General features: G+C 50.2%; 2 protein-coding genes and 1 long non-coding RNA gene across 5 annotated transcripts in view; 1 reads left to right on the top strand and 2 right to left on the bottom strand.

Moving 5' to 3' along the window:
* Positions 1-378: 378 nt before the first annotated feature.
* On the bottom strand, positions 379-15,636 carry LOC118915976 (nuclear envelope pore membrane protein POM 121C-like). Its single transcript, XM_057487838.1, has 8 exons — positions 15,538-15,636; positions 12,925-13,123; positions 6,784-6,875; positions 6,107-6,180; positions 5,507-5,622; positions 5,274-5,379; positions 4,852-5,031; positions 379-3,258 (listed from the first exon to the last, which is right to left on the bottom strand). The coding sequence occupies exons 2-8, from the start codon at positions 13,006-13,008 to the stop codon at positions 3,188-3,190; spliced, it is 723 nt and encodes a 240-aa protein (XP_057343821.1). The 5' UTR covers positions 13,009-13,123; positions 15,538-15,636; the 3' UTR covers positions 379-3,187.
* A 449-nt stretch (positions 15,637-16,085) lies between these two features.
* LOC130679225 (uncharacterized) lies at positions 16,086-19,705 on the bottom strand. The gene is made up of 2 exons (XR_008992350.1): positions 19,505-19,705; positions 16,086-19,062 (listed from the first exon to the last, which is right to left on the bottom strand). It is a non-coding gene; the product is annotated as an uncharacterized LOC130679225 (long non-coding RNA).
* A 179-nt stretch (positions 19,706-19,884) lies between these two features.
* The window catches only part of PKD1 (polycystin 1, transient receptor potential channel interacting), a 42,537-nt gene continuing 38,266 nt past the window's right edge, over positions 19,885-24,155 (top strand). For 2 of the 3 annotated variants that reach the window (XR_005030853.2, XM_036915965.2), the window contains exon 1: positions 19,885-20,338. Coding sequence is in view for 2 of the 3 variants with exons in the window: in XM_036915965.2 (XP_036771860.2) it covers positions 20,124-20,338 (215 nt within the window). In the remaining variant the exon portion in view is untranslated. The remainder of the gene's footprint in view (positions 20,339-24,155) is intronic. The other variant, XM_036915964.2, reaches the window with a different exon arrangement.

Genomic DNA, 24,155 nt, shown 5'->3' with positions numbered 1-24,155 from the left:
GAACATGGTGCAGAAGTACCAGCCTCCTGTCCGCGTCTACAAGTACCCATTCGAGCTGGTCATGGCGGTGAGTGACCCCTGGTTCCCTGGCCCCAAGTCACGATTAGACGGGGTCAGCTATGCCGCGAATGAGAGGGAGCTCCTCATTCCCCCAGATGAGAAGGGATTATTGAGCTGCTCCACTGACCCGCTAGGTCCAGTTTCTAGCCAATGACCCCCTCTGCCCAGCCACCCCACCTTTCACAAATCCTGGCTCACCGACCAACACACAGGGTCTTTCTTTGTCCTGTTGAAGCTTCCTGTTCTCTTATCTCACGCTTCTCTGACAGAAAACAAGGATAACAGGAGCCAAGCCTCTGTTGTCATTTGGTACAATGATAATAATAATAATGACGATATTTATTCTGACGATGCTGACAGCGACCATTCACTGCGGGTTTGCCGCCCTAAGTTTTTACATACGTTGTTTCACTTACTTCCCAGTAGTGCACATTATTCCCATTGTACCTCCACTACACTGAAGCTGGACCAGCAGAGGGGGTGGCCCCGAGGTCTGTGGCCAGGAAGCAGCAGAGCCCGGGCTCTCATCCACGCAGCGGGGACTCCAGAGCTGTGATTTTAAACCACAACACCCCAGGTCCTCCCGCTCGCACACCCTCTTCCCCCTTTTAGGAGGTGGGCACCAGGAGGAGAGGGGCTCGGTGGGCAGGAAGGGTCTGGGAGCAGTTGCTTTCAGGGTGGATTTGGCCTGCGTGTAGGACGTACTCAAGTCGGGCAGCCAGGCAGTGGGGGGCCTGGAACTGGCTCCCAGCTCTCAGCCTCCCAGATGGGTGGTCTTTGCATAGTGAGGCAGGTGCTGGAGACAGGTGGACGTGCCTTTCCATCTTGGTGCCATCCCTCTGCCTCTTGGAGCTTCCCTTCCTTGGGAAAAACAGGGGCATTGCACAGGGTTAAGGTGGGGAGTGAATGAGATGGCTCCTGTGGGCGCTCCTGCAGGAACATGCTGCCTCTGGCTCAGCACCTGGCATACAGTAGGTGCTCACCATACGGGCCTGTGTCTGTTCTTATGCCCCATGTTGGTGAACGTGATCATACTGCAAGTGTAAGAATTAACTTCAGCCTTCAGTCCAAGCACCGCATATCCACTGGTGCCACTGTGTGTGTCCTGCCTGCTCCTATTCTATGAATCTACCTACGTGTGTGTTCACAATCATAAAGGATTTAAAAATAAACTTTTTTAATTGAAGTATAGTTGACATATGTAAAGGATTTAAAGGCATCACTGGAGTCACCCATACATGTCGTGCTGTTATGTGCAAATGGTTCCTGGTCAGGAAAGAGGCAGCGGCAGGCCTGGGGCTGTGCTGACCAGCCGGGTGATCTTGGGCGAGTTACTTAACCTCCCTGTGTGCAGCTCCACGGCCTGAGAGACTCTCTCCTCCCCCAGATTGGGGAAGTATACAGCCATGACCTCCTCAAAGACACTTTCTATCCCTTTTTCTCTCTTCTTCTTCTTCTGGAACCCCTATAATGTGAATATTGTTCTATTTGGATTGGTCACACAGTTCTCTCAATATTCTTTCATTCTTAGAGACCCTTTTTTCTCTCTCTACCTCAACTTCTTTGTATTCCTCTTCTCTAATTTCCATTTCATTTATTGTCTCCTCCACCATATATAATATGCTTTTAAAACTTTCCATTGTATGTTTCATGTTTGATATAGTGTTCCATAATGATTGGATCTCCAACCAGAATTCCTCCCTGAGTTCTTGAATATTTTTCTGTACCTCCATGAGCATGTTAATGATTTTTATTTTGAAATCCCTTTCAGGCAGATTCATGAGGTCGATTTCATTTTAATCTTTCTCAGGGATTGTATTCATATTCATAATTTTACTCTGAACCAGGTTCCTTTGGCATTTCATATTTGTATATGGCGCCCTCTAGTGCCCAGAAGCTCTACTCACTGGAGCTGCTCAGCCCCTGAAGCAATGTCGGGGGTCACAGGGGAGCGGTGTTGGTGCCTGGGGGGAGGAAAGAGCTGTTTCCTGCTTCCCAGCTGCTATGCCTGTCTCCACTGCCTGAACCAGTGGGCCAAGCACACAGGTATAAGCCTCTATGCTTTGTGTTTGTAGTTGCTGTAGACAGGGCTTCCCTCTGGTCGGCTTAATGCCAGGGTCCAGTTTGCCAGTTTGGGAGCCAGGTGGAGCTGGCGGGAGAAAGGCGCAGTAGGCTGCTTATCACGGAGGGGGTCCTTGCAGCTGTGCAGTCAGCCAGGGGACTGGAGCTCCTGAAGATCGTGAAAGTTCCCAACCTGCTGGGCAGAGGTACCCCAGACAATTTTGTCTGCCTCTCCTTTCTTCTGAGCAGTGAGCTCTGCAATCCTTGGCCCTTTAGCAGCCCTCTTGCTGTTTGGAAGTCTCTCAGACTGCCCACCTTTCTTTTGTCCTGGAGCTGCCGGATATGGATCCCTGCTTTCCACAAGTGGCTGGAATCTCAGTCTCTCCAGGAATTCTGCCTGTCTTAGCTTTCCAACCCCCTAATCACAAGAGTACCATGAAAACACCATGAAATGTAGGTTTGTGCTCCCAGAGCAGATCTCCGGAGTTAGGTGTTCAGCAGGCCCAGGCCTCCACTATCTCCCTGCTCCATTTCTCTTCCTCCCATCAGAGAGCTGGGGTGAGGGAAGGGCCTGGGTCCCGCCAGGTCACGGCTTTGGTACGTTACCCTGTTCTGTGAGATTTATTCTTTTCTCCAGGTGTATGCAGCTTGGAGCAGTCCTCTTTCCTGCTGCTCTTTGAGGATTAGTTGTATTAGTTATATTTTCGTATTATATGCGGTTTTAGGAGGAAGCTTCTGTTTCACCTCTCACGCCTCCATCTTTTCAGCTGGTGGTCCAGATGTTTCTTGATTCTGTCCAGCCTCACCAGTGGAACCATACAGGTAAAGCAAGGTACCAATCAGGCTCTGCTCTGCCACATCCGGCCTCCCCTCCTGCAGAAAGCCTGAGGCTCTGCTTCCTCCAGGAGAAGGCAGTGGACTCCAGGGCTGCCCCTCCCTCCCTGCAGGCTGAAGCCAGAGATCTGCTGCAGTCAGTTTGCCTTATGGAAGAGGTCAGAGGCTCTTCCCAGCAGGAGCCGAAGTGTACATCCAGGTGAGGGGTCCAGGTGAGGGCAAGGGGCATAGGCTACTTCCTGCTGATGTGGTTATCTATGCTATACACCTGCGTTTTCTGTCGGGCTCCCAGGGATCTTGATCCTGCACCAATGGAAAAAGACCTCATCAGGGAGGCTTCTCTGTGTGCCCTAAGCTATGGAGGGCCAGACCAGCAGAACACTGGGTGCTTCAACAGGACTTCCCAGGCTGAGTTCCTTGGGAGGCAGGAGGCCCAGGAAGGTATTTTTACCTGGCTTTCCTGTGGTTTGGGAAAAGTCCTGCCAGAAACGGCTCCTCTCTGAGCTCTGCTGCCTATCTGCAAACCTCAGCAGCGCATGACTGCCAGTGAGGTCACATCTTTCTTGTACCCAGAGGGAAAGGGACCGCACCCTGTTAGGCAGAAAAATAGATATAAGTGGGATGGAAAGAGAATAAGGCCAGGAAAAAGCCCACTAAAAAAGACCCAGAGTTAATCAGTTAAAGCTCAAAAAGCCATGAGCAACTTGGCCTGGAATGTTTCAATATTCCCCAGAGAAAGGAGAGCCCATGGCTTTATTGTGTTAATCATACAGGCCCAGCTTATGTTTTTAACTTTACCTATATGCTGTTTTTTTTCTCCTTTGGCCCTAATCAAGTAGTTTGCAATCTGCACAATTAATAATGGCAAGCAAGGCCAGCATAAACAACATAGTAACAGACAGGAAGGATTCCATCTTAAATATAAGATTGGGTCTTAATACCCAGGAAGTTAAGAAGATTCTTCACTTATTCTTTAGCAAACAGACAACTCAGCCCACCTTTGGAGCCGGGCAGGCAGCCTTGATCTACTCCCAGACCAAGAAACGCCGGGCTCCCAGGGAGAAATCAGAGCAGGAAGTTCCTTGTGTTAAGTTAGTTCTAAGTATTCAAAGACCACCTAACAGGTCTGCACCCCCAGCCCTTAGTCACATTCCTGAAGAATCCTTAAATGGGGAAATCCCAAAACTTTCAGGGTGCTCCTCTCTCTCTGAGGTCGCCTGCACTTTTTCTCTAAGTAACTTTAAATAAAACTTTTCCTCTGCTCACTACTGTGTCTCTGCCCTTCAATTCTTTGTCACGGCAGGGACAAGAATGGAGGGAATACACAATGCCTCCTCCCCAACAGTGCCACTGCAGCAGATTCTAGGAAGGACAGGAAACGTGAATTCTGGTATCTGAAATGTGATGGTATTTGGTGCTCTAGAAGCCTTGCTGTGCCAGGGATTCAGGAGTCAGCAAATATGACTCATCTCTACCACAGGTTCATCAAGTATTCATTCCTCAACATCAAGGAAGGGCTCTTTATTTCTACCCTTCACAGATCATAAGGCAGACAGCAGGGGATAAACCTTGGCCTAGCAGGAGTTCCATGTGTGGACACTCAGGAAAATCCAATCCTCTGAACCCAAGCATGGCTCAGAGCAGCTAAGGAATGGGGCTGCAAGCCAACAGCCATCTGACTCCCAAAACGAGGCTGCCTTCTCCAGCTTCAAGGGCGGCAGGCCCCTCCCTACAATCTGCACCTGACGAGAGGGTTCTGAAGCCGCCAGGCCTACACCAGCTCAGGTGTGCCAAGCCAGAGCAGGTTCAACCGTTTCAGTGACTGACTGGCATGCTGCGTTCACCTGAGCAGCGGCTGATGGCACTGTGTGCTCCCCAGAAAGCCCTCCCGCTCACCTGGGAAAGATGGTAGGCACAGGAAGTCTGCCAACTGCTCCAAGTGCCTCAGCAGCACGTGAGTCGCTGTGGCTGGGAGGGAGGCTGCGGGAGCAGCAGTCTCAGCAGCAGGCACGGTGACACTCGGAGGAGAAGGTGGAGGGGCAGGTGGGTCCCCACTCTCCGAGTTTGAGGCAGTTTCTAAGGAAGAAAGAAAAAGGCTTGTCCTCCCTGGCAGGGGAATTCTTTCCGGGGGCCTCGCAGAGCACGGGGAGGCCCGGGGACTCGGGGGAACTCGTGCACAAATGCTTCCTCTCAGTCTCAGTGCTCACTGTGCTCGGAGCCCACCGAGAACCCAAGAGGTGGATTTCTCAGAGGAGAAAGACCAAAAGGAAACCAAAGGGAACCGTCTCTGGAGTGTGAAATTAACCCGTATTCCTCACCAGCCTCATCCTGGAAGATCCTCTTCAGCCACTTCTCCAACCGAGCTTTCTCCTCCCGGTGATACTCTTCGCGTGTGATCGGGCCAGCGAGCACGGGAGCTGGAGGCTACCAGGAGAAGAAGGGGAGGCCGAGCCAGTCAGAAGGCAGTGAAAGAAACCTGTACCGACCCTCCCGTTCCTGAGACGCAGGGGAGCCAGGCTGGGGTGGGCAGGGGCGGCTGGACAGGCCATACCAAGATTAGCGGGATCCCTCGCCTGGAGGGCACCAGGGGAAACCTGCGTCTGCGCAGCCGGGAGCTGCTGGGCGTAGGTGGAGAATCCCAGTTCTGCTTCCCAGATGTGGTTGTACCTGCAAATAAAGGATCAGACTTCCTTCCTTCCTCCTCTCTTCCAGAAATGGAGAGGTTTGTCTATCCGGCCTAGTTTGTAATACTGAACTGTCACTAGGTGTCTCTGGGATTCTATTTTCCATGGTTTGGGCTCTTGGATGCTGTTGGCAAGATTCTTTCTAATAGTCAAGACGACATGAGGTGGTAATTGCTCCAAATGCGTGCACACGATTGCTTACTGGACAGAAATTGCCTGGACTGCTCAGATTCCCCCACCTAGGCTTACCTTACCCCGAACCCCCCAGGTGGCCTGGGTTATGCTCTACGAGTCTGGGCCACCTTTCTCCCTTACCAGGCCAGGAAGTCCGAAGGACAGGAACGTCTCTCTCTGTAACTACCAGGCCCCACACAAATCAAGGCTTAGTACATGTTTCCAGTGGGTCGTGTCCCATGCGCCCTCCATACACACTACCGCCAACACATGCCACGCGTTCATCAACTTACCCTGTTCTCCCTGGGACTGCTTGTCTCCTACGGAGGGAGCTGAGGAGCCAGAATGAGGAGAAAGCTCCTCTCCTCTGTCGGAGGAAGACGCCCAAGTAAGTACTGGATAACTTCTTACACCCTCCTAACTACCGACTGGCCAAAGTCTAGAAGAACCATGACTAAGATCCCAGTGTGTCAAGACAACAAATAAAATAAATCAAAGAAAATTCCTAAAGAAATGAAGGGAGGCAGTTCAGAGAAGCCAGAGAGACACCTTTGTCTTAAAACAAGTGCAAAACAATCTCCAGAACCTTACGTACAACCTGCCAAATTTCTCAGAGTTCCAGTCACACCTCTATCTCTAAGAAAGTGGCATTCTAGTCGGGCACCTGGAGGGTCAGCTGGGGTCTAGAATGTGAAGCCTGCTGCCCACTCCCATCAGTCACCCTGGTCACTCTGTCCCATGTGGCCCTTCCCCTTACACCCCAGCCCCTCCACTGCAGCATGAGGGGGAGCAGAGGCCGGTGTGGACACTGTGTGACGACTGCAAGAGCGATTCAGGGCGGCACCGTCGCCGCCCTTCAGATGTGACCCGCTTTGATTCTCCAAGTCGGAGTCTCAGATGGCCTAAAAGCCGAGTGAATTCCCCTCCTCTCCTGCCCTCTCATTAATCCACACAGCAAATCACCGGTTACCTCGTTTTCCTTGGCGGTCTCTCTGCTGTCTGCAGGCAGCACGAGGAGGGGCTGGAGGAGGGTGACGAGCTGGGACGTCTTCTCTTCCAGAGCTAAAAGCCAAACACAAGTGACGTGACTGACCCTATGTAATAACTTAGGGGCCGACCGTCAACATGATTCTGTGGCTCTAATCCATCACTGTATATAAAGTCTCCTTTCCACGTTACTCAAAAACATTTCTTTGGGAAGAGGGGCTTCTGGAAAGTGAGCCAGTTGCCAGTATCAACTATGGGGAATGAAGTCGGAAAAAGTAATGGAATGCCAATAAATGGCAGAGCAATGAGCGTCCTTTCTGCGTGTCCTGAAGAATGGAGCGTCATACTCAGTGACGGCGGAGAGCAGGCTCTGACGCACACAAGGCCACTCGGTACTCGTCCACGGAAAGGATAAAGGGACACTCAGGGACTGTTCCCGTGAAGACAAGCCAGTAAGCTAGTTTAGTCTTCTTCCATTGAATTTTCAGTTTTATTTTATTAAAATTTAAAAATATGCTATTGTGACACTTGTGACTTTTGCAACATCTATGGCATTTACTGTCACATGATAATTATCCCTACAGCCATCCATCCGTGACCAGCCAGGGTTGAGGAGAATCCAGTTCAACAATTAGGGGAAAAGTGCTTTCTCTGTACCTCACAGACTGTGCATACACACACCACACAGACGTGATATAAGATTTACATTTAGAAGTGTAACAAACAAAAGGACTATAACAAAACAGACAAGCTCTTAGATAAGGTTGGGTAGGGAGGGACTGTACGAGAGAGAGAAGACAGAAAGCTGACAGACTGTTCCATAAAACTAAGAACCTTTCTCTCTAAAAGTTTTGTCACATGGGAAAGAGACTTTACTGTACACCCTTTGTGCCATTTGAATTTTCAACCATACTAATGTTTCCATAAACTATAAACAAAATAGGAAACCAAAACACCCCGAAACAAAAACAAAACCTTCAGCAACATTAAAAGGCACATCTTTTCCATTAAACTGATGAATTCATATCCGTACCATGTAAAAATGGAGTCTCGCAATTCCATGTGAATATCACGAATGTGTCCAGTGGAAAGCGGGCAAGGAACACGCAGCAAGGCAACTCCCAGAAGCAGCCTGTGTCTCTACCAGGTAGCTCAGCACTGGAATCCTATTTTTATTTGCCTAGTTCCTACTTCATACGGATACTATACTTTCAGACTCCACAAAGAATCTGAAGATAAGTATGATGGTTCCATCATCAAGAAATTTACAATCTGGAAAAGAGACAGGGCAGGACACGAAATGATGACAGCAATGAAAGATAAAGAAGGTCTGTGCCCAGGAGCCTAGGAAGTGACTATGCAGAGTTCAGTTAGAGGAATCAGGGGATGAAGGGGGCACTTGAGATGGTCCTTCATGATTTGGCTTTAAAAAAAAACACACACTTGAAGAAAGGCAAACTTTATAGGCTTGCAGCGGGACGGGCACGTCATTCCAGACAGAGAACAGAACAAGGAAAGGTAAGAAAGCAGGAAAGTATTAGTATTAGGTGCTCTTAGGAGGCATTTTTGTTTGCCTTAATTATGGGGTGTATATAAAGGGATAAGAAGTTAGAAATGCAAGCTTGAGGTTTGGCAATTTAAGGCCATTGCAAATATTTCTGCTTTGGGAAATGGTATGTCCTGTTAAGACAAATGGAGACGCCAATGCCACACACAGAGAGGTCAGAGGACTCTTCACGTTCTCTGTTACATAATCAGTACCACTCTAATGCTGGTACTAATTTACATAATCAGTCCCAGTATAATGTTGGTAATGATTTATGATGGCAAAGCTAGAACTTCTAATTTGCACAGCTTAGATTTGGGTATTTACTAGTGTTCCTCTGGAAAAATTAAATCAAGTCAAGTAGCTATGCTACCACCCCCTCCAAACATGAGGGCTGCCACCTGGGCTGATCGCACTGCATTCAGTATTCACCGCCCATTCTTCCAATGAGGCATCGGGGAAAGAAGGTTCACATATAGTCTCTGCTTCCTGAGACCTGCTTCTGAGAACTTACATTTTCAAACATCACACACCTATAGGGGGCTGCCAGTGAGTGTACATCCTGCCTTAGGTCACAGGCTCCACCGGTAATGGGAACTTTACAACAAAATGTGGCAAAGGCCTAGTACAGTGTTCTAGACCCACCACCTGCTGAGGGCACGCAGCAAATGCTGAAGACGATGAGGAGCACATCTGTTTGGAGGCATGGCGGCACGGAAGAGCTCTAAAGCCGTGAGACGCGGTGGGGACAAGACAGAGAAGAGAAGCCCAGAGACGAGCCTGCCTTCAGGTCTGCATTTCCCCCAGGTGACTGCCATTTCCACCAGGGAAAGCTGCAGTGGGGAGGCTGCGAGCAGCTGTCCCCAGCCTCACAGGGCTGAAGAGACAAAAACCAGAATCAGAGCTTTCCAAAGTAGAGGGGTCCTAACAAAACCTCTGGTTGGGATCGCACAGGGTACACGAGAAGATAGGAAGCAATCAGAAATAAACCATCCCCCCAAGAACTGACAACTCAGAATCCATGTCAAGCCAAAGTAGACAGAGGAATCTGCTCCCACCCTGGCTGCCTGCCAGAGGCAAAAGGAAAACCTCTCTGGAGAAAGACACCACCATTCAGAGCTTCAAGTCAGTGCTACTTTGTTTTGTGTTTTTCACTGACAGAGAAACAAAACAACACATAAAATCAGGCATGTAAGATAATATTTGACCAATAACCAGGTGGACAGAGCACACAAGATTCAAATACTGGAGTTGTCAAGACTTTAGAGGGACGGTTTATTGTGACTCAAATGACAGTATGGAGATTCTAGGCAGAAATGGTAGCTATAAAAATGACTAACTGAAATTAATGAACTAGAAAACTGAAGAACTGAAGGTTGGGAGACGGAATGATGGGAAACACACAGAGACACACATTGGACGCCGTGAAGACGTCTAACATGTCCTAGAATAGTTACTAGAGAGAGGTGAGAAAACAGGGCAGAACAGTATAAAAGATAATGGCTGAGAGCTTCTCAAAACCATCAAAGTTATCAAGCCACACAGTAAATTCCAAGCAAGAGAAACCACAACGGAGCACTTCAGAATAAAATTTCTCTTCAAGTGGAGGTGGAATACTTACCAAAACTGAACATGTGCTGGCACATAAAGCAAATGCAGAACATTTCAAGGATTGATGAATACACCATGTGACCCAGCAGAATTAAGCTAAAAGCCAGTAATTAAAAGATAACTAGAGAATCCCCAACCGTTTAAAAATTAAGCAATGTAGTTCTAAGTAACCCATGAGTCAAAGAAGAAATCACAATGGCAATTAGAAAATATTTTCAACTGCATGAAAATGAAAAATCCTTCTATTTCAAAACTAGTGGGATGAAGCTAAAGTTGAATTCACAGTAACCTTCAAAACATACATGAGAAAAGAGAACAGGCTGAAACCAAGTGATCTAAGAATCCATACTTATAGCCACAAAGGCATCCTAGCAATTCAAACATGAAGAAAGGGAGAAGGAAATAGTACCTATAAGAACAGAAACTAAAGAAACAGAAAAACATAAGAGAGTGGCTCCTAAAATTGGTACTTTGACAATATGACTTTGGAAATGGAACTCCTTTAATCCAATAAAGGTATCTACAAAGAATGTCTATATTCAAATGTCACATGTAATACAAAACTGGAAAGTGCTCCCTCTGAGGTTAGGAAAAACAAGACAAAGATGTTTGCTATCACTTCTGTTCAACATTGTACTGGAGATCTTAGCCAAGTGCAATAAGGCATAAACAAACAATAAAAGGATTGGGAAGAAAGGAGAAAAAAGTGTCATGATTGTAGACATGACATACATATAAAAATCCTAAAGAATGTACAGATAAATGTTCAGAGTTTAGCAAGTTTCCTGAATACAAAAATCAGTTGCATTTCTAACATCAGCAACAAATTTTCAATGTACTATTTATAAGAGCACCAAAAACATACACCTAGGAAAAATTTAATAGAAGATACAAAAAACCACTACACAGAGAAGTTGATGATGTAAATACGTGAAGAATGTACGATGTTCATGGATTTTCAGATTCAATACTGTAAAAATATCAATTCTCTCCAAAATAACTGTTAGATTAAAGGCAATCCTAATCAATAGCTCAGCAAGTGGTTTTTGTTTTGGTTGAAACTGACACGTTGATTCTAAATTTATGTAGAAATGCACAGGGTCACGATGCAAGAGCATTCAGAAGAGGAATGAGAGAAATAATAGCGTTGGATGACTTATTCTACTACATATCAAAACATCAAGACTGTACAGCATAGGGAAGAAAAAAAGATGGGCACAGGTAGAAAAACAGAGCAGCGGAACAGGACAGAATCTAGAATTGGATCCATGTACACGTGGCATTTAAATTGCAACTGTGGGATTACTATAGAAATCAAGCATAGAAATCAAACGTATAATCATATATGACTTGGTTATTTTTCCTGTAATTCCTGATAAGTGATCAAGAACAGAACAAACAAGACCAAGACAGTTTCTGTGCCCTAATCCCCTCTGCTATTGTTTCAAAACCACGTAAGACATCGCGCCCCAGGAGACCGGAGCCTGCTGAGGATGCAGTTTCCAGTTAGTTAATGATGGTCTAGTAAGTCCCCCCCACAGGATTCTACTGTTGTGAACACGTATGTGCTCAATAAATACGAAGGGGGCCCTCTCAGCACCACTCTTGCGCTGTTAGGCCTCGGGTCCCCTGGCTGGTCCTTTCAGGTCTCCAGTAACTCATCGTGTCTCCCCCCTTATCTGAGGGTCGGAAGCAGGGAGGGACCGACATGCAACAAAGCCGATACTGTGAGCAATAGGGAAAGGGTGACCCATTCTTTCGGTGAATGTTACAGAATCAAACGGATATTACATGGAAAAATATTAAGACTGATCTTGACCTCACACCATGTAAAAAAAAAATTTTTCAGGTGAGGATCTAAATGTGAAAGGAAAAATAATAAAGTTCCTAGAAAGGAGTATTAGAGAGGATCATCACGGCCCTCGGCAGGCACAGATTTCCTAAACAGCACACAAAAGACACTAACCGCAAGTGAAATCACTGAAAGAGAATGAAACGGGGGACACTTACTTATAGCAACATATATCATTCAGAAAGCTTGCATCTAGAACATATAAGGAACTTGTATACATCAGTAAGAAAAAGATAGAGAACCTAATAGAAAAGTCAAGAAACTTGCACAGACACTTCATAGAAAAGGATGTACAAATGGCCAATGAACTCATACTTTTCACTCATTAGTAATCGGAAAATGTAAATTAAAACTACAATGAAATACTACTTCACACCCACTGAAATGGGTCATTAAAGAGACTGGCAACAGCAGGTGTCAGTGAGGATGCGTAACCCAAGGAACAAAATCTCCCCTGCTCTGGTAGGAGTATTAACTGAAACATCACTTTCTACAATTGGTCAAATTACTAAGACCGAACATTCACGTACTTGATATATGTGCACCAAAAGACTAATACAAGAATGTCTATAGCAGCATTACGCATAGTGGCTCCAAACTGGAAACCCAAACGTCCGGTGGTAGAATGGTTAAGTTGTGATATACCCTACAGTTTAACAGAATACACAACAAAAATGAAAGACCCTCTGTTACCTGCAACAGCACGGATGAATCTCACAAGTAAAATGCTGAGTTAAGGAACCCACGCATAAAAGAAAGCATATTCTGTTCCCATTGACATCAGGTTCAGAAACATGGAAAACTATATGTGGTGCTAATAATCAGGAAAGAAGAGAGGGAAGGAGTAGTGATTGAGAGTGGGTATGAGAGGGGCTCGGGGACGTTGAAAATGATTTATTAACTTGGCCTGGGTGGTGGTTCCATGGAATGGTTGGGCTTATGACACCTGTTTTTCTGCACATTCTCTAATTTTAAAAAGGCCATTAAAGAGAGTTTATATGACACACAATGCATGCAATATATAATGACAAAAAGCACATATGTGATGATCCCACTTGCGTAAAACAGCTCCGCAAGTCTGTATTATAATCAACGAATAAATGCAAAGAACCCACTTCTTCCACAGCACCAGGTGAATGTACCTGAGAGATGCCTCCAGTCGAGCTATCGGAACGCGTAATGGCATCGCGGCTGGACATACGGATGCCACATGTGCACGTGCCCTTCAAGAAGCTCACAGCATAAGTGGAGGGTCTCTTATCCAAGTGGCCATCTGAGCTCTGGGAATTGAGGCCACTCTTCGGAGGCCCAGGCCTAAAAGGGAAATAAAAGGTAAAAACACAGGTGTGCTACTGAAAGGCAGCAACATTGTTTTAAGGCTTCATCCCATGGTCACAAAATCGTTCTAATGTAATGAAAAAGGATAATGTTGTTAATCTTACTGTTAATTCAGCTACACGTGTCTCACAAAGTCAGAAAGGGAAAGCTCAGTATTTTAAAAATTAAACGTATGATCCTCCTTATGTATACTCTAGGAAACGCACACAAATCTACAGTGACAGAATGGGGAACAACGGATGCCTGGCAGCAGGGGCAGGGCGAGAGGGAGGTTTTAAGGCTCCACCGAGGGGCACGGGGAAACTTCTGGCAGGAATGGTGATGTTCAGTATCTTGACTGTGGTGATGGTTTCATGGGTGTGAAATTTAGACAACATAGTTATTGCGGCAAGTTCCTCAAAATGTTCCTCTCTGGAAATCTTCTGCATCCATGGATGTTTTGTTGCCCTTGTCTAGCTTGGATTAATACTTAGTCTATAGGCAGGGACCTGATCATCTACATTTGCCCTCTTACAGCACTAAATTATGTTTTCTACCTTTATCTTGCATCTACCTACCACTTGAGCATTTTATTAAAAAATAATAATAATAAGGGAGAAATGTGGGATTCACATTTAAATCAAGTATAAAAATCAAATGAATAATCATATCTGACTTGATTGTTCATAGTTCGTGATGCGTGATCAAAACCGAAAGTTTCTGTGATATGACTGCCCTTGCACTGTTCACCATGTAAGAACTTATTCACTATGTAAGAACTTGTTCACCATGTAAGAACTTGTTCATTGTGCTTCAGAAGATTGGAGACTGTTGAGAATTCCACTTGGGGTTGATTAATGATTGTGCATTGAGTCCCCTATGCAGAATTTTATTGTTGTTAACAACCATTTGATCAATAAACATGAGAGATGCCCTCTCAAAAAACAAAAAAAAGAATCACTATAATTTTTAACATTTAAAAACTCACATAAGTTTAAATGAAACTTTGATAGAGAAAATGAAAGGAATAAAATACACAGTTTTGCTATACTTGGGAATGAAGAAAAAAGAACCAAGAAATAGGTAATGAAATACAACTCACAATTACTTAATAAATATTGTCTTATGCAATGATGTCTCTGAGAGGTAATTATAGCTCTGGACAAAAAACCTAAATGATAGAACAATGCATATCTTATATTGAAAAATTAAAATACATATATAAGTTTAAAACATTTCTATCTATTGAGAGCCAGTAAATCACAGGGATGAAAAGGAAAAATATATAACTAAACAAAGACCCAACAACTGTGGAACCAACTCAAGTAAAGAATAAGCTGGTTACTTTTAACCAGGAAAATATACATAGGAAAAAATAAAAGTTCATTCACTCTTTTAAAAAATACAGGAAGCTCTAGTAATTATTACTGCATTTATAAATAGCTTGAATTCACACACCAAGCTTCAGTCTCAGCCCTAACCAAGGTACCAACCTCTTAAATGAGGCGATAATTCCTTCCTCTGTGGCTTCTTGTCAGAATTAACTGAGATGAGGCATGTAAAATGTGTATCTTAGTGACTGGCATGTAATATAGGCTCAAAGATAAATGTTTACTACCAACCTTTACATCATTCATATTCAGTTTTCTGCTTTAGGGAGGAAAAGCAAACACCTGAGCAGCCAAGATAAGAGAGGATGGGAATATCCAAAGCCTAGAGGTGGGGCATCAAAGGTCTCACTGCTGTTCGGTGGGCTACGTGCCCACGTTCTGGACCTGCTAACAGGCTCCTGTTTCTTCAACACTGTTCTTTGGAACAGCAGCTAACTCTCTGGCAACGCTTTTTGGATCTGTGTTAATAGCTTTTCTGATCTCACTTTCAAAAGCAAAAGTTAATTTTTAAAATGAATATTTGCTTTTCCTTTAGAGTAGTCACCTGAGAAATAGAAGATTTAGCAAGTTTTAGGTAGAGTGATGACTAAACAATGCTTTGTCAAAATAACATATCCATTTCCTTTTTTGTTGTTGTAGGGCGAATGAATAAAGCTCCTTAAAAGAAAAATTGAAACAAGGGTTTACTACTTAATTTTTTCAAAGAGTTTTTCTTAGGTCCTATGAAATATTGTTTAGTCAGTATCAGAAAAAGAATCACCCTCACTGATTAAAATAAAGGCTGTCATTTATTTCAAAAAAATTGTTCCTCTCTGATGTTCCTACACTGATGGGCAGTGACTGCAATGGGGTCTGTGGGGGACATGATAACAGGGGGAATGTTGTAACCACATTGTTTTTTCATGTGAAACCTTCATAAGAGTGTATATCAATAATACCTTAATAAAATAAATAAATTAAAAACAAAAAACAAAAAAACAAAGTCAAGTCCTCGGTCTTGGGAGGGTCAGCGTGTCTTACCTGCAGGAAGGCCTCCAAGGGGACCGAAGGGAAGGAGGGCGGTCCAAGGGATGAATGGGATCGCGGCGGGCCCAGGGGGCCGGCGGGGCCGGCGGGGCCGGTGGGGCCGGTGGGGCGGGCGGGTAGGCGGAGATTGGGGAGAAGTCTTCCCCCCCAGGTCGGTGAGGAGAAATCCCAGCAGCTTGATGAGAAGGGCTCCCACCACCTGTAAGAGAAGAACCCCCACCAGCTGCGGGAGAAGCCCTCCCACGACACGGCTCAGAAAACCTCCCATGGCGGGCGATCCGCGAGGTCTCTCCGGTGAGCGAGCGAGCGAGCGACCGGAGTCCGCGGCTTCCCCACCGGACTGACTCCCTCTGCCAGCGCGCCTGGGCCTGGGGCGAGGCGGGCGTTGTGCGCTGGCGGCGCGCGCTCCGGGTTCGCCGGGACACGGCGCGCGAAAGGGGTCTCGGGGCTCGCGGCCCGGTGCCCACCCCCCCCGCGGGGGTCAGCGCCTGGGACAAAAATCACACCCGCCCTTAGGCTGCCTTGAGCGCCTTGACCATGTCTTTTTTTTTTAAGTTTTCCAATATATTTATTGTAGAAACTTCACATATAAGTGGACCCATACAGTTCAAACGCATGTTGTTCAAGGGCCAATTGTTTCTGAATATTTTTTAGTATTTTAATGTATTTATTGACTTTTGGTGTACCTCCTTGATTTTTCTAAGAGGTTGTTCTGAGGATTACAGTATACATGCCTAATTGTGTACCACCTGCTTATGACCAGTATTTTATCACTTCAAGTAAATGCAGAAGCCTTACCGCCATTCAGATCCTTTCAGCCTCCCCCTCTTATGTCACGGCCGTTATGTGAATTACACCGACGGACACTGACAGCTTCACCCGATACTGTTGCCATTTCTGAAGACCAGCATTTGACTCAGGAGACCTAGGATCCGCCCTGAGAACGTGGGCGGCATCAGCCAATCAGCCAGCCCAGCCCTCAGAGAGCAGGCGGGGGGGGGGGGGGGGGGGCAGACCACCTGCTGAGAGGACCATCTTCTGCCCTGGGCTCTCCACAATCACAGGCCAGTCCCGACCTGAACTTCCTCGTACACGGTCCCCACAGGTCTATGGGTTGTTCCCCTGGAGCACCCCGACTCACCCAGTAACACAGGGTTACTCCTGCCTCCTGTTTCCGGACTCCCGCCCCCTGGGGCCAGGCCACCTTGCCTCCCAACGGGTGGTGCTCCCTGTAACAAGAGCCCCTGCTGGATGATGGGCTCCCGATCGCCTCTGCTTCCTGCCGCTGCGCCGCCCACCCTAAGCTGCTGCGCTATTCTCTTTTCGCTGCAGCCTCACAAGGACCCGCTCGCTGCCTTGCTGGTGGACTTGACACCAACACATTCCGGTCTCTGGGAACAAGGGGCACCGTTAAATAGCAAGCGAACTCCCTCTGCCGAGTGGCCTCCCGGCGGGGATGTTGCTGGGGCCGCCCGCCGCTGCCCTGCCCCTGCGGAGGCGCAGACTCTCTTCATAGGATGAAGGGACTTGGCCTGGGACAGGCGAGCATGGGTATGGGGGGCAGAGGGCTCAAGCTGGCCACTGTAATGGCAGTGGGCACTGACCGAGGGCTAACAGACCTTGCAGAGGGAGGCAGCTCCCTGGGGACCCGGCCATGCCAGCGCCCTCCCACTGAGGCCGGGGTTCTCGTTTGCGGAGTCAAGAATGAGCTTAGCAGTCAAGGTAGGAGAGCCAGGAAGACTTACTGAGAGAGACGGTGAGAGGACAGACAGACCTCCTGGCTCGGGAGAGCCCGGGGGTGGGGGGGACAGGAGAGCCGGGGTGGTGCGTTGTCTAGGGGGTTTATAGGCGGTTGAGAGACAAAGAGCTGGGGATGCAGACCCACCAAATGGTCTCTAAATGTTTATGTTTAAGGAGACACTAGGTTTCTTATCGGGTTTCCAGACTATTTTGCAGAGTTTGCATAAGAAATTTACTGCTTTGATCCTTTCTTAGAATAGCAGTTTCTTGGTTTGGGAGCATAGCAATCAAGGCTGCTTGTGTTGCTTTCAGGGTGAGCTGAGTTATTGTCTGTTTGTTAAATAGTAAATTAAGAATCTTACTTCTTAACTTCTTTAAGATGGAATCCTTCCTGCCCTTCATTATGTTGTTTACGGCTGGGCCTGCCTGTTATATTAATTGCCCAGGTTATATATTCCTTGATTAGGGGCTGGAGTAGTAAAAGCAGCATCTGGGTAAAGTTAAAGATAAACTGGGCTTTTTAGCAGGCTAAAGTAAATTTTACAATAGCCTCATTTAATTGATACAAACAATACATGGGCTATACTGAGGTATTTTCTTTTCTGGGAGATGTTCAAACATTCCAGGCTGTTACTCCTGCCTTTTTACTTTTAACTAACCTTCACTGAAGAATGCTTATAATCCTAGTTTGATATTTTACTTTAGAGAATTAATGTGACTCTGTCTTTGCTTAATTGTTTAATATGGAGTTTTGGTAGGGGTCTTCTACCAGAGGCCCTCACCCTGCTCTGACTACACCCACGGTCCCCGTCTCACCACCAAGGGAGCAGACGGCCTCTTCTTACCTTGGGTGGGCTCCACCTGCCTGAAGACGGGGCTTCGAGCATTAGGTGGGAAGCATTTTCTAAGTTCTTCACAGAAAAAGGGCAGGAAGGAAATGCACCCAGACCTCTAATGACTGGATCACTCTTTCCAAGTGTCTCACCTTCCCTTCCAAAAACTTAAGTGAAACCCAATCAATAGACGTTTTTATAGTAAAAAGAATATTCTTTAAGGAAATGCATTTTCTGGCAAAACTGTAGGGCCTATTTTTATGCAAATGGCTGGTACAGATAGGGAGGGGGCCTTGCACAGGAACACAGAAACAAGCCCCAGGGTCCAGTGGCTCACTTAGATCCTGGCCTGGAGGTCAAAGACTGATCATAGAAGGAATAAATGAGGGATCATAACTTCCCAACCCTCCGGGGCTTCTCTTTGCTGAGCAAAGGTCCCAAAGTGGAAGAGCAAAGAAGGAAGGCGGGAGCCTGAAATGCCCTTCTCTGCACCCAGGTGGCAGGAGCCTCTGGGGGTGCCTCCTAGACACAGGCCGGAGAAAGGAGACCAGCCCAGAGGCCACAGGGCAGGTGGTAGTACAGGCCTTGCCCCAGGTCAGGCGACAGCCCAGCAGCTTGGCTACATCTCTACTCTTAAGGGAGTTCTGGAATGCTGACCACCCCAGACACCCTGGTGCAGGCGGTCAGCAGGCCGGCCTCACTGCCTGGCTACTCCTGCCTGAGCACAGGAGAGAGGGCCCCAGAGAGGGATCGTGGACACAGCAGGGGCCCTGAAGAAGGGCCAGTCTCTGCTTCAGGAATTCTGCAGGGATCATCAGGTCCGGTGCTCTTGGCTGGAGGGGAGGCGGGTCCCACAGGAACCCTGAAGAAGCATTCCACAAATCCAAGACAGGCTGTGGACCAGCCTCCCCTTCAGAATGCCTCCTTTGCTTCAGCCGTCCAGCACCTGTCAGAACGGCCAGCAGAAACCTGGGTTACAGGGGAGGACCGAGGGGCCCCGGTGCCGGCCCCCTGCACGGCCCACCGGGCTATGTCAGAGCCCACAGTGGCCAGGCTGGGGCCGGCAGGATGTGCTGTTCCTCAACAGCGCCCAGTGAGGACAGCAGGCAGCCCAGCCTGTGCACCTCCTGGGGCGCAGACTCCCGCATCCCCTCCACCACCCCCAGAGCTTTCCAAGAGTGGTCCTCAGCCCAGTGATGGAGGTGCCCGCCCAGGGCCCACACCTTCCCGCCAACTGGCTGCCCGCATGCCACAGGCACTAAGAATATGTCTGCAAGCAACCAAACACACCTCGCCGGCGCTCTGGCGGGACACCACCAGAATACGTGATGCGTATTAATTGAGACCTAGCGGGACAGACGCCTGAGAGTAGAGGAGTTCGCGCTCACCGGATGACCGGCCTCGGGGATGGCAGGCCGTGGCGGTCACTGCTCTGGGGTTTCCAGGGCCGCGACTTGTGACTGCGAACAACCAGGAGGCGCGGACTCGGCGGGGAACTGAAGCGAGGGGCGCTGCAGAGCTGGAAAAGGCGTGGGTCACGGCAGCCTGGAGGCGGTGAGCGGGCGAGGGCCGCCAGCGCGGGGCGGGAACCCCGCACGCCCCGCCCACCTTCCCAGCTCAGGGGACTGATTCGGCGCTGCCCAGCTCTGCCCGCGACGGCAGAACCTCAAGAAACCCCGCCTCCCCGCCCGCGCGGCGGCTTCGCAAAGCAGGGGCGGAGCCTGCGGGCGCCCCGCCCACCGCCCGCCTGCCTGTGCCCGGAGGACGAGCAGGAGCGGGCGGCGTCCCGCACTGCAGCGCGAGCGCGCCCGCGAGCGGCCGTGGACCCTAGAGTGCGGCCGGCCAGCGCCGATTGGGCGGTGCGCAGGCAGACAGGCCGAGTCAGCCGTCGGATCCCGCCCCGCTCCCCGCCATGCCGGCTGCGGGGTGCGCCTGAGCCGCGGCCGCCGGCGCCGGGCGGGTCGGCCCTCGGGGCCGCGCCGGGGCCATGCGCGCGCTGCCCTGACGATGCCGCCCGCCGCGCCCGCCCTCCTGGCCCTCGCCCTGGGCCTAGGCCTGTGGCTCGGGGCGCTGGCGGGGGAGCCCGGGCGCGGCTGCGGCCCGTGCGCGCCCCCCTGCCTCTGCGGCCCGGCGCCCGGCGTCCCTTGCCGCGTCAACTGCTCGGGCCGCGGACTGCGGACGCTCGGGCCCGCGCTGCGCATCCCCGCGGACGCCACCGCACTGTGAGTACCGGGGCACCGACGCGGGCCGCGCGGTTGCCATGGCGCCAGGCGGGCGCCGGGCGGGCGCGGGGCCTCGGGGAGGCGGGCCGCGCAGGCAGCCGGCCTGGCGGGCGCGCAGGGCGTGGGCGCGTTTCGGCCCGGCTTCCAGTAGGGGAGGCGGGCGCGCCAGGCCTCTCCCAGGGCGGGGCTCGGGCGCAGTGGGTCGGCCGACCAAATGAGGAACCCTGGGACCGCGGCCGGCTCTCAGCTGGCCTGGCGCGGCCCAGAGCGAGACGGAAAAGCCCCGTTTTTTGCGAAAGCGACGCTGTGCCTGGTGGGGCTCCGCGGGCGAGCTGCTGGGGCCGCCTGTGGCAGCGTGCGGGGCCGGGCTGTGGAGGCCCCTGAACCTATCTGCAAACGCTTGGACACTGATGAGGGACTAATTGAATGCGGCCTGGCCGCGGGGATACTCAGCGTCTGGGAGCTCAGGAGTAGGAACCTAGGCAGTGGACAGGTCCGTCTGGGCTGGCAGGGGAGACTTCCCGAAAGAGGCGTTCAGGCATGGATTTGATGGATGTTTAAGAATTGGCCTGACGCTTAAGGAGGGGTAGGACGGTGGTCCCGAGGAAGGGAGGAGGGCACTGTGTGTGTGAAAGCCTGGAGGCTGCCCTTGGTCATGGGTGGGGGCAGGGTAAGGTAACCCCCAAAGCCCCGGCGTGGCAACTGCAGGGGAAGTGTGCGGAGTGGGGCAGGATGGGAGGTGCCCTGTCACAGGGCTCTGATGTCATCTTGGGAACCGCGGGTAGGTCGGGTCGGCAAGGAGGCGTTTAAAGTGCTGAAGAGTGGTCGTCAGGTTTGCAGTTTGGAAGTAATAACAGGCAGCCCCTGTGGAGAGCTTGCCTTGAGTGAGGTCCTGTGCTAGCCGTGGTTGTAGACTGGCACCCTCACCCTTACCTGAACCCCTGGAGGCAGAGGTCCAGTGAGGATCCCCATTTTACAGCAGAGAAAACAGATTCACAGGCAATGCCCCTTGTCCAAGCACAGGCACCAGGGACAGCCGGGACATGGCAGAGCCGAGCTGAGGTGCTCAGGACCGAGTTGGAATGAAAAGGGCGCAGAGGACCAGGACTTGCACACAGCTGTCCTGGGGCTGGGAGCAGGCTTGGGGCCTAGTGATCTGCGCCCCTGTGGCCCCTTTTGGAGGTCTTGGACACTTCCAGACCCCTAGACCAGGACTCCGTCTCTCCTTGGCTGCATGCTGGAATCACCTGGGGAGTGTTCAGCATCCTCAGGCCACATTCGGTTTTGCAACATTCCCTGGGGGACTCAAGCATATGGCCACCTTTAATCGGGGAGTTCCTGTGGTCAGCGTTCAGGCAGGTTTGGAGTTTGGGAGGTGAGGCAGGGTGGTGTTTCTCTTGGGTGGCGTAGATGTCCTTGGTGCTTTGCTGGGCGGACTTGGGGGTGGGGGAAAAGCAGAATCCCCAGGGCCAGCCATGGGGGCCACACTGGGCCAGTCGCCTTGCTTCCTGACCATTTAAGCGTTTGCCAGCTCTGCCATCTGTGGACACAGGCCGCGTGCCACCGCTAGAGCCTGCATGATTGTGTCACCTACCCCATCCCTGTTTCTCGATGCTGTGAGTGAGGTTGGTTACCTTTGTCTTTGGTGGGCTGACAGCTGCAGGGTCAGGCCTGGGTCCCGCTGGTTGTTCTCTGCTTCCCCAGACCTGGCGCTGTGCTGGTATCCGGGAGCTGTCTGGGAAATGAACTGTACCAGCAGGTCAGCTGGAGGCCTGCAGAGAGGTGGGGGCTCTGGAGGCACTCAGCACCGCAGCAAAGCCTGAGCCTGTGTCCTTGCATGTGTCCCTTTAGGCTCTGCTCCTGAGCCGGCAGGATTCCCAGAGTTGCTGGCCCCCTGAGATGCCATGGGACTCTGGGGAGGCAGGTGACTGGGGCATAGAGGAGACTCCACTCTTCTTTACACCCTGAAGCTGCCTCTGGGAGATTTCTGGAGGGATGGAGGTAGGGTGGACGATGACCCATGGAAACTGGTCCCTGGGTGCAGATGTTAAGGTCTCCCAGTGATCCCCCGGGCCATTCTGCCTGTCAATCTTGCAGACCCCTTCCTCAGGGGGAGGGAGAGTATTCTCTTCCAACGAGGAGGGACTGTGCTCAGAGACCGGTCAGGGAGCCTCCTGGGCGAGGGTGTGAGTATCCAGGGACCCCAGCCCCCCTGCCTTTTGGGTGTCACCAGCAGCTTCATGTGGCAGGCTCAGGCCTGGTGCCTCTGTTGTCAGCATCTCCCAGCCATCCTTCCATTTGAGACTCCTTGGCAGCCTGAGTGTAGCAGGACAGGCATGTTCAGACCCACAGCTGGACCACAGGGGACTCCAGGACTTGGCACGCAGGCTGGCCCAGGTTCCGAGACTCCAGGCTTTTCTGGGTTAAACGATGCTGGGAGGTGGCAGCATGAAAGGGGTGACGTTACTTAGTGAAATGTTGCTGCTGCTTTTGAAGCTTTTTTTTTTTTATCATGTTGAACGGGAATGTACACAGAGCATAGGCAGAGTGATGGCGTGAGCCTCACGGATTCTGCCCTGTGGCCTGTTCAGCCCCTCCATACTCCATCCCTGCCCAGTATTGCATCCAATTCCAGCCCTCCTCTTTGATCTGTAGGCATTTTGGAGGCTATGGCAACAGCACAGTCTCACCTAAAGCAGTGAGAATTTGCCTGATGTCGTTGTGTCCAGCGTGTTCAAATTGTTTGTGTTCAGTTTTTTAGTTTGAATTAGGACCCAAATAAGGTGCACACTGTGCAACTTGTTGATGTCTTTTAAATCTCTGTTGATGTATCGGCCCTGCCTCCCTCTGTCTCTCTGTGTCGTACAATTTATAGAAGAAACCAGCCCTGAGAGCACCTGGGTTTGGGTTGTGTCTGTGTCACCTCCTTGGTGTCCTCTAGAGTGTCCCCTGTCCTCTGCGTTTGGGTACTTGGGTCTGGAGCTGTGTTGTGTGGTGAGACATTTCTAGTGCTTCAGAGCCACTTGCGGCCAGTGGCTACTATGTACAGGACAGCAAAGAGCTAGACCTCATCACTGCAGAAAGTTCTGGATGTGACAGCTGTGCTCTGGATGTGTTCTGTTGATTAGTTTCAGGTGCGGTTGCTTTTGGCCAAGTGCTTCTCAGGGGATGTGTGCTGCTGGTTTCGGCCAGGGGCCCATACCAGGCCGCTTACTGTCTTGGGAGTTTCTAGGAATGGTATTGAAGCAGGGACTCCAAAGGGACTTGGTTTGCTGATTAAAATTTTGAGGCCTTAGGGTCTTCTGTTGGCTGGGGGTGCCCAGGGGTTACCCTTCCCCACCTCTGCCCCTGAATAACAGAAGAGAGGCAGGGAGAACAGGAGAAGCTCAGCCCCCCATGTCTGCACAGGACATGGGTGTGAGGCAGGCTTGGCATTGGGGCACAGACCGCTGGGCTGGTTGTGGGCCTGGCATGTGCATCGCCTGGTAGACTGGGTGCCTCGTATCTTGCTTCCTTGAGGGCTGGCCGGGCATCAGAAGGTCCCCTCCACGAACCCTCACCAGATAGATGGTGGGCCTGGCTGCTGTGTGCCAGGCCTGTGCCAGGGGTCTTCGAGGCCCGCCTCTCTGAGGCTCAGTTATCCTGAGGAGCTGATGTTGAACCACAGACACAGATGATGGGGAGGGGCTGCCTGGGACGACCCCCAGGGTAGGTTGACCCTGAAGCCAAGACTCCATACTTGCACAGGAGTTAGCCAGGGGCTGAGAGAGCATCCCAGACAGAGGGGGCATCCTGCAGGCAGCTTTGAGGCTCCAGG

Source organism: Manis pentadactyla, chromosome 10 (assembly GCF_030020395.1).
Source record: "Manis pentadactyla isolate mManPen7 chromosome 10, mManPen7.hap1, whole genome shotgun sequence".
NCBI classification, from domain to species: Eukaryota; Metazoa; Chordata; class Mammalia; order Pholidota; family Manidae; genus Manis; species Manis pentadactyla.
Note: the sequence above shows the minus strand (reverse complement) of the source record. Positions and strands in the feature narration are given on the sequence as shown.